This window comes from Hoplias malabaricus, chromosome 4 (genome assembly GCF_029633855.1).
Source record: "Hoplias malabaricus isolate fHopMal1 chromosome 4, fHopMal1.hap1, whole genome shotgun sequence".
NCBI classification, from domain to species: domain Eukaryota; kingdom Metazoa; phylum Chordata; class Actinopteri; order Characiformes; family Erythrinidae; genus Hoplias; species Hoplias malabaricus.
In genome coordinates this window covers 5,710,914-5,723,797 of record NC_089803.1, presented here as the reverse complement: position 1 = coordinate 5,723,797, position 12,884 = coordinate 5,710,914, and the positions used below count along the sequence as shown (strand labels likewise).

At 40.0% G+C, this 12,884-nt stretch overlaps 1 gene segment (V, D, J or C); it reads right to left on the bottom strand.

Annotated features, from left to right (window-relative positions):
• Window positions 1-1,409: 1,409 nt before the first annotated feature.
• Window positions 1,410-4,612, bottom strand: LOC136694851 (Ig kappa chain b5 variant C region-like). The segment is given in 2 exon segments: window positions 1,410-1,731; window positions 4,605-4,612. Coding segments are annotated over 2 exon segments (330 nt in total).
• Window positions 4,613-12,884: the final 8,272 nt, after the last annotated feature.

Sequence of the window (12,884 nt, the reverse complement as noted above, 5' to 3'; positions counted from 1 at the left end):
AATTATTGCTCACCTCTGTGACTGTCAAGATAACACATTCAACACTCCTTACCCTGCAACAATCCACACAACTAAGTTTTACGTTTGCCTGATGTTACTTAAAAAATGTTTCCAAACATAGTTGAGGAGAAATCTGTACATCTTTCATCTCATGAAGCTTAGTAGATAAAGGTTAATACATCAGAAACACTGACTTCAAACACACTTGCACACAAACAAGTACAAAATGCTATAGACAAGATTATGATTAGTAACAGCTTTTAGCTACATTAGGATGTCTTTATTGTACTGTATTTCAACTTGTATAGGTTAAAATAATGCAGGTGTATCTTTATATAACGTTGCAAGTATAGACCACATGGTCATGCACTTAAAACTTAAAGAAGGTTTTAATATACAAGTGTTTACAGGATTTAACTGGACTAGATGTTAGTTATAGTACAACAATGATAGCAACCACAGCAGACCTGGGTAGGAACAGAAAGAAAAAGTCAAAATCCAGGAGAACAAAACACACAAATTACCAAACCAGAGCTAAAACCAAGAGGGAGAATCGAAGCAACAAGCCAATATTAAAGCAAAAGAAAACAGTCAAATACAAAACACTCAGTAAATAATGTGTAGAGATGGCAAAATTCCACCAGGTTAGACCGAAACAAACAGTGTTTATTTACACAAGGGATAATGATCACAGGTTTGTTCATTCAAAACTCAGGTCAGGAACATCTGAAAAACGTGGCCAAGAACTTTCTACTGCTGCACAAAAAGGAATTTGACTGACACATATAGAGGCAGTCTTTCATGTTGGACAAATACCAGAACCAGTACAAAAGGACACACAGAAGTGTGTATATGCCGAGCTACATATAGCCAATCAAAATACAACTGGCAGAATCCAGACAGTGAGGTCAGATACATGTACGGAAGATAGCAGACTCATTTAACTTGAGTGTCTATGGCTGACACTACTTGATCAATGACATATCATTCCCTAGCAAGGACCTGGAAACACTTTAGCAACCACTTCAAAAGCCAAAGCAACCACATGAGAATTGGTCTGCAGTGTGCTGTTACTCTGTATGACTCATAATTAAATGTACTTTATTATTTAATTATTTTCACATAAAATTATATAGAAAGTTCACAAAACAAACAATCAATTTTTGTGGTTTAAAACTTTATTCTTAGAACAGTAAAGAGAATTATAGAGCTTTTTGTTATATAATAAATGCAAATTTAAGTAAAGAAACAGAAGCAACAAACAGTGTAAGAGTGTATATATAGAGAGTGTAACTCTGTACTGAGCTGCTCCAGAAGCTGATGTGAAGATCTGAGCATTAATCAGAGACATGTTTGAACACACTGAAGATGAAGAGGAGCTCTATCAGCTCCAACACAGGTGTGGACCCTCACTGTCCAGTGCACTGATCTCTCTTCAGTGTTTCACTGACAGTAGTCTGGCCTCCTTTGGTGGCCTCACAGGTCACTGTCTTCTTCATCCACTCGTCCTCCTGGAGGGTCAGGGTGCTGCTCCAGCTGTAGAGGCCAGTGTCCTTCTGCAGAAGCCCAGGACTCTGACTAAATCCAGAGGTCAGAGGGTTTCCATCCACCTTCCAGCTCAGCTTCCAGTCTGAGGGGAAGCCCTTGTTGGCCAAACACACCAGTGTGGTCTTCCCCTGCCCCAGACTGGAGGAGGGCAGGACTGTGAGGGTGGGGCGGGGCGGGTCGGAGCTAGGACACACACACACACACACACACACAGTTTCATTTCCCTTATTTCTAACACAGCACAAATGACTTCAGTGATGCAGTAAAAATCACACTCTAATTACAACCTTCAACTCAACCACTTTCACATATAAACTCATATTTACAATTACATTCAGAGGAGGATTTCAGTTTCATTAAATATTACAGAGTTTTCACTTACAAACATCTACAGAACATTATGATTTCACCAGGCGTCCCCAAACATTTGCATATAACTGTTTTTCTAACAGAGCAGAACTGAGTTCAGTGAAGCATTAAAATAACGCTCTAATTATAACCTTAAACTGAACCGCTTCAAATATGAACTAATATTTACAATTACATTAATAGATACATTTCATTCAGAATACTTTTAAAACTATTTCTTTCATTTAATTCATTATAATTGTAACATTACACACATCCCATGATGTGAAAGTTTAAAACATGATTTGATTTCCTCCAAAACAGTAAATAATCAATAACTAAATCAAGCTGCAGTCTCCATGTACTACGTCTTCAAAGCTTTAGAACAGAAAACACTGCTCATAATAACCTCCACATTGTGGCGTCCAGATGGAGACAGAACGGCTCTAATCACCCAACACTGACTCTACAATCCAGCTTTACATTTGATCTTTTTAAAAAGAAATGTCATCACTGAACACTTCACAGGAAACCTTTAGGAAATATTTGTATTTTAAAGAAAAGAAATCCAGTTCAGAAACAGGAGCTGGTGGTGAAACCTAAAGCTCCACACTCTCCACACTTCAGAGCAGTTCTAATTAAATACATTCACATTTGGATTATCATTTATTCAGAAGATCATCAAGTGCATCTCTACTGTTGTCCAGAATCATTTTAATTAAAGATTCCTTTTGAATAAAGAGTAAAAGTGGACTTACTTCCAACATCCAGTTTTGTTCCTCCACCAAAAGTGTACCACAGTGATACAAACTCGTTTACTGGCCGTACAAAAACCTCCTGCTCTAAACACACCACTCTCTTCAGCCTTTACACACACTATTTCTGAACTAGAACACAATATTAATGGATTCTGCAGCTATTAATAATGGAAAACACTCCCAAACTGTAGAAGCTACAGATTCTCAACAAGGATTATTTTATAAACATTAAAATATCTAAACCCAGGACACACTTTGTTCTTTTGTATTTCCACAACAGACACACACTTGATATAAAAGTATAAAACTACATGTAGAAACATGTTTTCATCTCAGATTCCAATCACAATCACAGATACAATCATATCAACTAATATTAAAACCAGATCCAATTAATGACAATAATAAAAACATGCTCCACTCTCTGTGTTGGTGATTATATGTTCACTTTCATCAGAAGTGTTGATAAATAATTCAATCAGTAAAAATTAGAGCTGCTGTTGAAAACTGTTCAACATTCATTAATAGTTTAAAAGATTCTTACTGTTATCATTGTGTTTCCTCCACCCAAAAGTCCTCCAGCCCTGATCCAGACAGATGGAGCCGCAGTAGCAGCTGCAGAAAACCTCAAATGAAAGGCAGAGACAGTTAGAGTTTAGGATTTTAAACATGAGACTCCACACTGAGCAGAAATGTTTGATCAAACAATATCTTATGATTTGCAGCTACAGTGAAGACATGTACATATAAAGTTAAATAAATACAAGCAAAATAAATAGTAATAATAATAACAATAATATAAAACATTCATTAATTAAAACACCTGAGCACATTTTGAATAATTTGACAAGCATATTGTAACAATTAAAAAACATTTTATTTACAGTTTTCTAAGTGTATTTATTCATATTAACTTATTTATACTATTTATATTTACGCTTTCCTTTAGGGTCCAGTGGTCAGGTGACTGTGACTCAGACTCCATCAGTTAAAACAGTTTCTACAGGACAATCAGTCACCATCAACTGTAAAACCAGCCCTGCCGTGCATCGCTGGAGTAATGGAAAAGAAGGATTACATTGGTATCAGCAGAAACCTGGGGAAGCTCCTAAACTCCTGATCTACTTGGCTAACACTAGACCGTCAGGTATTTCAGATCGTTTCAGTGGCAGTGGATCTGGATCTGACTTCACTCTGACCATCAGTAACGTCCAGACTGAAGATGCAGGAGATTATTACTGTCAGAGTTTTCATGTTATCAGTGGTAGCTATGTGTTCACACAGTGAAATAGAGTCGTACAAAAACCTCTCTCAGTCAGAGACTGCACTGCTGCAGCTGCACCCTACTGCAGGTGCTGAGGGGGAGGATGATACACACAATAACACACTCTGTGGAGGAGAGACACACACCTCACTAACACACACCTCCACACACAATAACACACTCTGTGGAGGAGAGACACACACCTCCACACACAATAACACACTCTGTGGAGGAGAGACACACACCTCATTGACACACACCTCCACACACAATAACACACTCTGTGGAGGAGAGACACACACCTCACTAACACACACCTCCACACACAATAACACACTCTGTGGAGGAGAGACACACACCTCATTGACACACATCTCCACACACAATAACACACTCTGTGGAGGAGAGACACACACCTCACTAACACACACCTCCACACACAATAACACACTCTGTGGAGGAGAGACACACACCTCACTAACACACACCTCCACACACAATAACACACTCTGTGGAGGAGAGACACACACCTCACTAACACACACCTCCACACACAATAACACACTCTGTGGAGGAGAGATACACACCTCACTAACACACACCTCCACACACACAATAACACACTCTGTGGAGGAGAGATACACATCACCCGAGACCGATCACATGTGGAAGATGTCATCTTTTACCTGAACATGTGGCCTAAGGCTATATCACAATAAAGTTCCAGGCTGAAGGCCAGCAATCAAAGAAAGAGTCTAAACCAAAAAGCTAATTTTAACTGTATTAGGCTCCAACATATTCGACCCTTTGTAGCAACTGCGTGTGTCTATACACAAAGGGAGCCAATTTATCCTTTATATTACAAAACAAATATATGAATGTAATGCGAAAGGAAGCATGTGCACTTTTCATGAGTCTCAGTTCAATCTGTGCTTTCAGCTTTTACCAGGAGGTAGACCTTGCCAGATTTAGTTTAAAGTCTTACAGTACGACAAAGACCCTTTGAATCTGTTATTGCTTCAATGACTCTTGCTATCACCCATAAGCCTCATGGTTCTGTAGGATCAGCCACCACAGCAATGACTCCCACACAGAAATTGGGCCTGATGCGGGACCATTTAGGTCATTCTTACATGAGTGGAACATAGTCCTGTATCCAGCACATCCAGAAAACATCAGCAATGTATTGCATTCGTCGCCATTGCCTCTGGCATATAGATCGTCCCTTCTAAATATTCCTGGGGGTATGGGTTGGACCTTAAATTGCAGTAGGTGATTGGGTGTTACTGGTTCCAACTCATTGGTGTCATTCAACCTCCCACATCTCTGTGATTAGACCTTCATCATCCAAGGATTTTTTGTTTGTGATAGACGATAAAATGTTGTTCACCATTTGAATAATGTGCTCCCAAATGCCTCCATGATGGGCACTGGCTGGAGGACTGACCGTCCACTTAACACCTTCCTGTATGAGACTGCTCACAATTTGACCCAAATTCCTAAACTTCAGTGCCTCCTTTAACTCCTTTTCAGCAGATATCAGATTAGTTCCATTGTCTGACCTTAATTCTCTTACTTGACCACTTTCTGCAGATTGATGTCCAGTAATAATAATAATAATAATAATAATAATAATAATAATAATTGAATGTGTGTGTGTCTGTGTTGCCCTGTGAAGGACTGGCGTCCCCTCCAGGGTGTATTCCCGCCTTGCGCCCGATGATTCCAGGTAGGCTCTGGACCCCCCGCGACCCTAAATTGGATAAGCGGTTACAGATAATGGATGGATAATAATAATTTTTTGTTTGAAAGCACCTTTCAAGAGATCCAAGGACACTGTACAATAGATAATAAAAATAAAAAAATAAAATGTAAATAAAATGTAAATGAACATACATACATACATACATACATAACCATAGAGACATATACATAATATCATCCATATGCTAGTTTAAAAAGATGAGTTTTGAGTCTGGTTTTAAAAACATCTACAGATGAACAAGCTCGCAGTTCATCAGGAAGACTATTCCACAGCTTTGGACCCACAACACAAAATGCTCTATTTCCAATGGTGCTTAGCTTAAAATGTGGAACCTCAAGCAAATGGAGGCGTGATGACCGAAGAGTATGCACTGGAGAGTACGGTTGAAGTAAACTACTTAAGTAAGAAGGGGCAAGGTCATGCAATGATTTAAACACCAACACAAGCCATTGGTACTGTATACGAAACTTCACTGGAAGCCAATGAAGATGACTTAGGACTGGAGTAATATGCTCCTATGATCTTGTATGGGTTAGCACCCTAGCAGCAGAGTTCTGCACATACTGCAGCCTGCTCAAAGCCCGAGCAGGGAGGCCACAGAACAGAGCATTGCAGTAGTCGAGTCTGGAAGTTACAAATGCATGGACTATGGTCTCAGCAGCAGTGAAAGAGAGAAAAGGGCAAATCCTAGAGATATTTTTAAGATGGTAGAAGGCTGTCCTACATGTGTTGTTAATATGTGATTCAAATGATAATGTAGAGTCAAAAATTACTCCGAGATTTCTCACTAGTGTTGAGGTAGAGACAACAAAACCAGGGATACAAACAGTAGTGTCACTAAGCCTCCTGACTGTTGCAGAAGAAGCAATTATGATGGCTTTTTATTATTTAAGCTCAGGAAGTTCTCGATCATCCAAGCCCTCACATCAGTTAAGCAATTCAGCAAGGCACTAGGTGGCAAGCTGTGAGAAGGCTTTGTACAAATGTATATCTGGACATCATCAGCAAAACAGTGAAACTGCAGTCCATGATGTCTAATGATGTCACCAAGAGGAAGGATGTACAAAATAAAAAGCAGGGGCCCAAGAACAGAGCACTGGGGGACACCATGTGACAAGGAGCATGTGTCAGATCGAAAACTTCCCATTGAAACAAACTGCTGCCTACCAGAAAGATACGATTGAAACCAAGCTAATGCAGTACCAGTTATGCCAACCATGTTTTTGAGCCGAGTAAGTAAAAGGCTATGACACACTGTATCAAATGCTGCAGTAAGGTCCAATAGTACAAGAAGACTCAGCAATCCTTGGTCAGCTGACATCAGCAAATCACTGACAACCCTAACAAGAGCAGTTTCAGTGCTGTGATTGCTCCTAAAACCTGATTGGAAGACCTCAAACAGATCACATGATTGAATATGTTCTGTTAACTGAGCAGCTACTGTTCACTCCAACAGCTTAGCAAGGAAAGGGAGATTAGAGATGGGCCTATAATTTGCGAGGTTCTCAGGATCTAAGCCAGGCTTCTTGAGAACTGGAGTAATAGCTGCCAGTTTCAAAGAAGCTGGGACAATTCCTGAAATAAGTGAAGCATTGATAATTTTGGTAATAAGAGGACAGATAAATGGAGAACAGGCTTTCACCTGCTATGTTGGAAAAGGGTCTAATTGACATGAAGTTGCCCTAGAGAGATTAATAATCTGTGAAACATACTGTTGGTTTACAGTATTGAAGGTGGAAAAATAGCTGCTGCTGAACTGAGAAGATAGTTGTGGAATGTTTAGCCTGGTTGCAGTGGGCTGGAACTGAGAGTATACTGAGAGTTCAGCTGAAGGAACCATAGGGAAACTTTTCACAGGGCTCAATAGCTTATTAACAGTTGAAAAAAGAGCTCTGGGTTACTGTGGGCACCATTAATAACATCAGAATAATAGAGTGTTTTAGCTTCCTGTAGTTTTTCCTTATAAAACAAGACATGATCACTGTAAGCAAGGGCATGCACAGTCAGGCCAGTTGTTTGAAAGACGTTCAAGCTGACGACCAGCAGCTTTCAGTTTGCGCAGCTCAGCAGTGTACCAGGGAGCACGTTGAGAAAATGGAACCAAGCGTGTTCTTAGAGGTGCCAGGTGGTTTAAAATATGTGACAATGTTTCGTCATAGTGGGTCACTAGCAAATCAGGATCTAAGCAATCAGATACCGGGCTCTGACTGAGTATCTCCATAACAGCAGGAGGACTGATTTTTTTAAGGCTCCGGAATGTAAACTGGTGTGATTGACGCTGCCCTCGCTGTTGACATGATAGCGAAAAATCAAAGAACACAGCTTTATGGTCAGATACACACAGATCAATGCCTCTCACATTAAAAGGGGGTTTACCCAGAGAGCAAACAATGTCCAAGGTGTGGTCCTTGTTATGTGTAGGAAAATCAACGTGCTGAAAAACATCAAAGCTCTGTAAATTTTTAGCAAACAAACAGTTACCAGAATTGATGTGAATATTAAAGTCACCAAGCATCAACAAATCAGAATAAAGAGGAATAAGTGTGGAGATGAGCTCAGAAAACTCTGGCATAAAAACAGATGAGGTTTTTGGGGGACGATAGATAAGCAGAACCAATACAGGTTTAACAGCAGAGACCAACAGTGTCAAACACTTAAACGATGTCATATTTAGGATTAAAACTGTTTTAACTTTGAGGCCAGGGCTGTACACCACTGCAAGTCCTCCACCTCGACCAGTTAAACGAGGTTTATCCACGTATTGATAATGTGGAGGCAGAGTCTGATTGAGGCCGCTGCCAGGTTTCTGTGAGACAGAGCAGGTCAATGTCATGTTCCTGGATAATATCTGCGAATATTTAAGGAACGAACATTAAACAGAGCACATTTAAGATTATGATCAGTGCTCGGGGCATGTAGAGATGTTGTAGACACGTAACATAGGTTCCGGTTGTTTGCGTGATCAGTTGAGCCTGCCGTCGCCTGGGAAGATTTACAGCGACACGATGCCCACAGCAAGGGAATATTGTTGGGGTGCTGATAGTAGTTATAAGTCCGACCAAGACCCTGATGACAATATTTAGGTCGTTGCAGAATACCAGGGTGACGATGGATCATTAGAGGAGCAGGAATTTTACACTGAGCATTTCGGAATGTAAAAAGTTCACCAAAAGAGTACCTTATCCTCCTTGTCGTCATGATAAGGCCACAATGGAAGTTGCAGCCGTAACAGCCCAGTAAAAGCCAGAGAAATAAACCCGAAATAATCCACATAGCACAGGCAACACAGGTACTCTCGCGGCAGATGTTAAGCACAGTCACAGACGCTCAACTCTAAGAAGAGAGCTCAGAGCCACAAGGAGAAATCCACAAGGCTCATATTACAGTAAATCCAGTACAAAGTTCAATACAATGTGTTGGGTTACACAGCACTTTTGCACACAGCGGGTAGAAAAACCAAATACAAACTGTAAAACTTTAAAAACTTTATCACCGGGGGAGAAGTAGCAGCCAAACGCGCCAGCGTATCTCTCGCAACCCGGAAGTCCAATCATGATGATGATGAGGAAACTAGGATTATCTTGTCTGTTCCAACACAATACATTGACACTGCAATGTGTTACTGAAGGGGGTTACAATGTGTACAAAAAATGTACCAAATCCATCACATACTGAAATGTGTTTGGTGCCTCTTGAAGACCAAAAGTTATAATAAATGTATATATTTGGTTTTCTTAAGGGAGACATGGTGGTGCAGCAGGTAGTGTCACATTCACACAGTTCCAGGGACATGGAAGTTGAGGGTTCAAGTCCCAAGTGTCTGTGAGGAGTTTGGTGTGTTCTCCTCGTGTCCACGTGGGTTTCCTCCAGATGCTCTGGTTTCCTCCCACACATGTCCAAAAACACATGTTGGTGGGTGGATTGGCGACCCAAAGTGTCCATAGGTGTGAGTTTGTGTGTGTGTTGCCCTGTGAAGGACTAGCGCCCCCTCCAGGGTGTGTTCCTGCTCTGGAGCCACCACCACCCTGAACTGGATAAGGGTTGCAGACAATGAATGAATTAATTAATGTTTTTCTTGGAGCAGCATTTTATCTTATCTCCTCAAACATGGCATGGGCTGAACACTTTGAATGAAAACAATCTTCTACATGTGCTCTGTGTTTACAATGAACAAATGAGCATTTTCATGCAAATTCTAATCCTCCACTGACAGCCGCCGAATTAAAATGTTTTTAACGTATGAATGGCAGAATGCATCTATGTGCGGAACAAAGAAGCTTGCGCCTCAAAAATGCGCCTCTTGTTGTTTATGCTTCTCTCACAAGAATATAAAAATATATTTCGTTTCAACCTATAAATAGTTTGAAAGTAGACCCTTCAAGGTTTCCAAAGTATGTTGAATTTTTTTTTCTAGGATAAAATCTTGCAGATATATTTCAGTTATATCCCGCTGTTGGAGTCAACTCCAGACATACATATACAGTGCCTTGTGAAAGTATTCGGCCCCCTTGAACTTTTCAAACTTTTGCCATATTTCAAGCTTCAAACATAAAGATATAAAATTTAAATTTTTTGTGTAGAATCAACAACAAGTGGGACACAATCATGAAGTGGAATGAAATTTATTGGATGTGTCAAACATTTTTAACAAATACAAAACTGAAAAGAGGGGCGTGCATTATTATTCGGCCCCTTTACTTTCAGTGCAGCAAACTCACTCCAGAAGTTCAGTCAGGATCTCTGAATGATCCAGTGTTGTCCCAAATGACTGATGATGATAAATAGAATCCACCTGTGTGTAATCAAGTCTCCGTATAAATGCACCTGCTCTGTGATAGTCTCAGGGTTCTGTTCACAGCACAGAGAGCATCATGAAGACCAAGGAACACACCAGGCAGGTCCGAGATACTGTTGTGGAGAAGTTTAAAGCCGGATTTGGATACAAAAAGATTTCCCAAGCTTTAAACATCCCAAGGAGCACTGTGCAAGCAATCATATTGAAATGGAAGGAGTATCAGACCACTGCAAATCTAACAAGACCCGGCCGTCCCTCTAAACTTTCACCTCAAAAAGGAGAAGAGTGATCAGAGATGCAGCCAAGAGGCCCATGATCACTCTGGATGAACTGCAGAGATCTACAGCTGAGATGGGAGAGTCTGTCCATAGGACAACTATCAGTTGTACACTGCACAAATCTGGCCTTTATGGAAGAGTGGCAAGAAGACAACCATTTCTCAAAGATATCCATAAAAAGTCTTGTTTAAAGTTTGCCACAAGCCACCTGGGAGACACACCACACATGTGGAAGAAGGTGCTCTGTTCAGATGAAACCAAAATAGAATTGTTTAGTCGCAATACAAAACAATATGTTTGGCATAAAAGCAACACAGCTCATCACCCTGAACACACTATCCCCACTGTCAAATATGGTGGTGGCGGCATCATGGTTTGGGCCTGCTTTTCATCAGCAGGGACAGGGAAGATGGTCAAAATTGATGGGAAGATGGATGGGGCCAAATACAGGACCATTCTGGAAGAAAACCTGTTGGAATCTGCAAGAGACCTGAGACTGGGACGGAGATTTATCTTCCAGCAAGACAATGATCCAAAACATAAAGCCAAATCTACCATGGAATGGTTCAGAAATAAACATATCCAGGTGTTGGAATGGCCAAGTCAAAATCCAAACCTGAATACAATCGAGAACCTGTGGAAAGAGCTGAAGACTGCTGTTCACAAACGCTCTCCATCCAACCTCACTGAGCTCAAGTTGTTTTGGAAGGAAGAATGGGCAAGAATTCGTCTCTCGATGTGCAAAACTGATAGAGACATACCCCAAGTGACTTGCAGCTGTAATTGCAGCAAAAGGTGGTGCTACAAAGTATTAACGCAAGGGGCCGAATAATAATGCACGCCCCACTTTTCAGTTTTTTATTTGTTAAATAAAGTTTGACACATTAAATTTCATTCCACTTCACGATTGTGTCCCACTTGTTGTTGATTCTTCACAAAAAATGTAAATTTTATATCTTTATGTTTGAAGCCTGAAATGTGGCAAAAGGTTGAAAAGTTCAAGGGGGCTGAATACTTTCACAAGGCACTGTACCAACACAGTTCTCAGGATTGTAGAACCGTTCAGTTCTTTGAGATTTTAACTGGAGACTGTAATGTCTTTGTTTGTGAAATTACTCTGAACAAGTAAAATTTATTTCTTCAGCAGGAAAATCTGGATTCTTCAAGGGAAAAACCTTCATTCCATTTCTCATTTCTAAACACATGACAGTAAGAAGAAAGCCAGTAAGGAACATGTAAACACACTAGAAGATTTATTAAGATCATTTAGACCAAAGCCTCCTACCATCAGTTAAAAAGCTACAAATGAAGTGTTGATGGATCCTGCCATAAAGAGAAGTCCCTTGAAGTATGGTTTAAAAAGAGGGTAAAAGTTTTGCCATGGCCTTCCCAGTCTGCAGGTTTGAAGAAGGCAGTTCCTGTGACAGTCCTTCAGTGCAGTAGAACAGGAGCAAATGTGTAACACAAGGCCCAAATTACACAGAAATATAAAAACACTGCTCAGAGCAAACAGAGTGTTCATAGGAGAACTTTAGAATAAGGGTGGACATACAAGATCTTAGAATGTATTTCAGAACATTGGAATGCAAACTTTTAACCTGACATCTGTTTATATCAGTATCATTTTCTGATCAAAGGCTGTTGACAATATTTCTTAACCCTCTATGTCATAGTGTTGCCCTCAGGCAACAAACTACCTTTTTGTCCCTAAAATCTTATCTTTAAATAAAAATAAATATTTAAATAATTCCAATGTCACATGATGTGTCAGTGACCATTAACATGGGGTGCTGAAGTGCGTGTCATTGTCTGTCTGAGGGTGGAGCAATCCTTTCATCAAGCAGTGCTGCATAGGACACAGTGCTAGCAAAGTGTAAGAAAAAGCATTAGTTTTTCATGTTTTTAAATAAACAAATTCACAAAAAATATCTACATGTAAATAAATATTTAATAAACTACATTTTATTGTTTAAATACATCATTTGTTTATATGCTAAAACTGCATGTTTTTATAATTGCAGCATTGTGCGATTAGACTACGTTTTAGATCTATAAGTGATGCAGAATGTTTGGATATGTGCGAGGGGTACAGAATAATGGTCTCATTCAATGTTTTTGCTGTCCTATC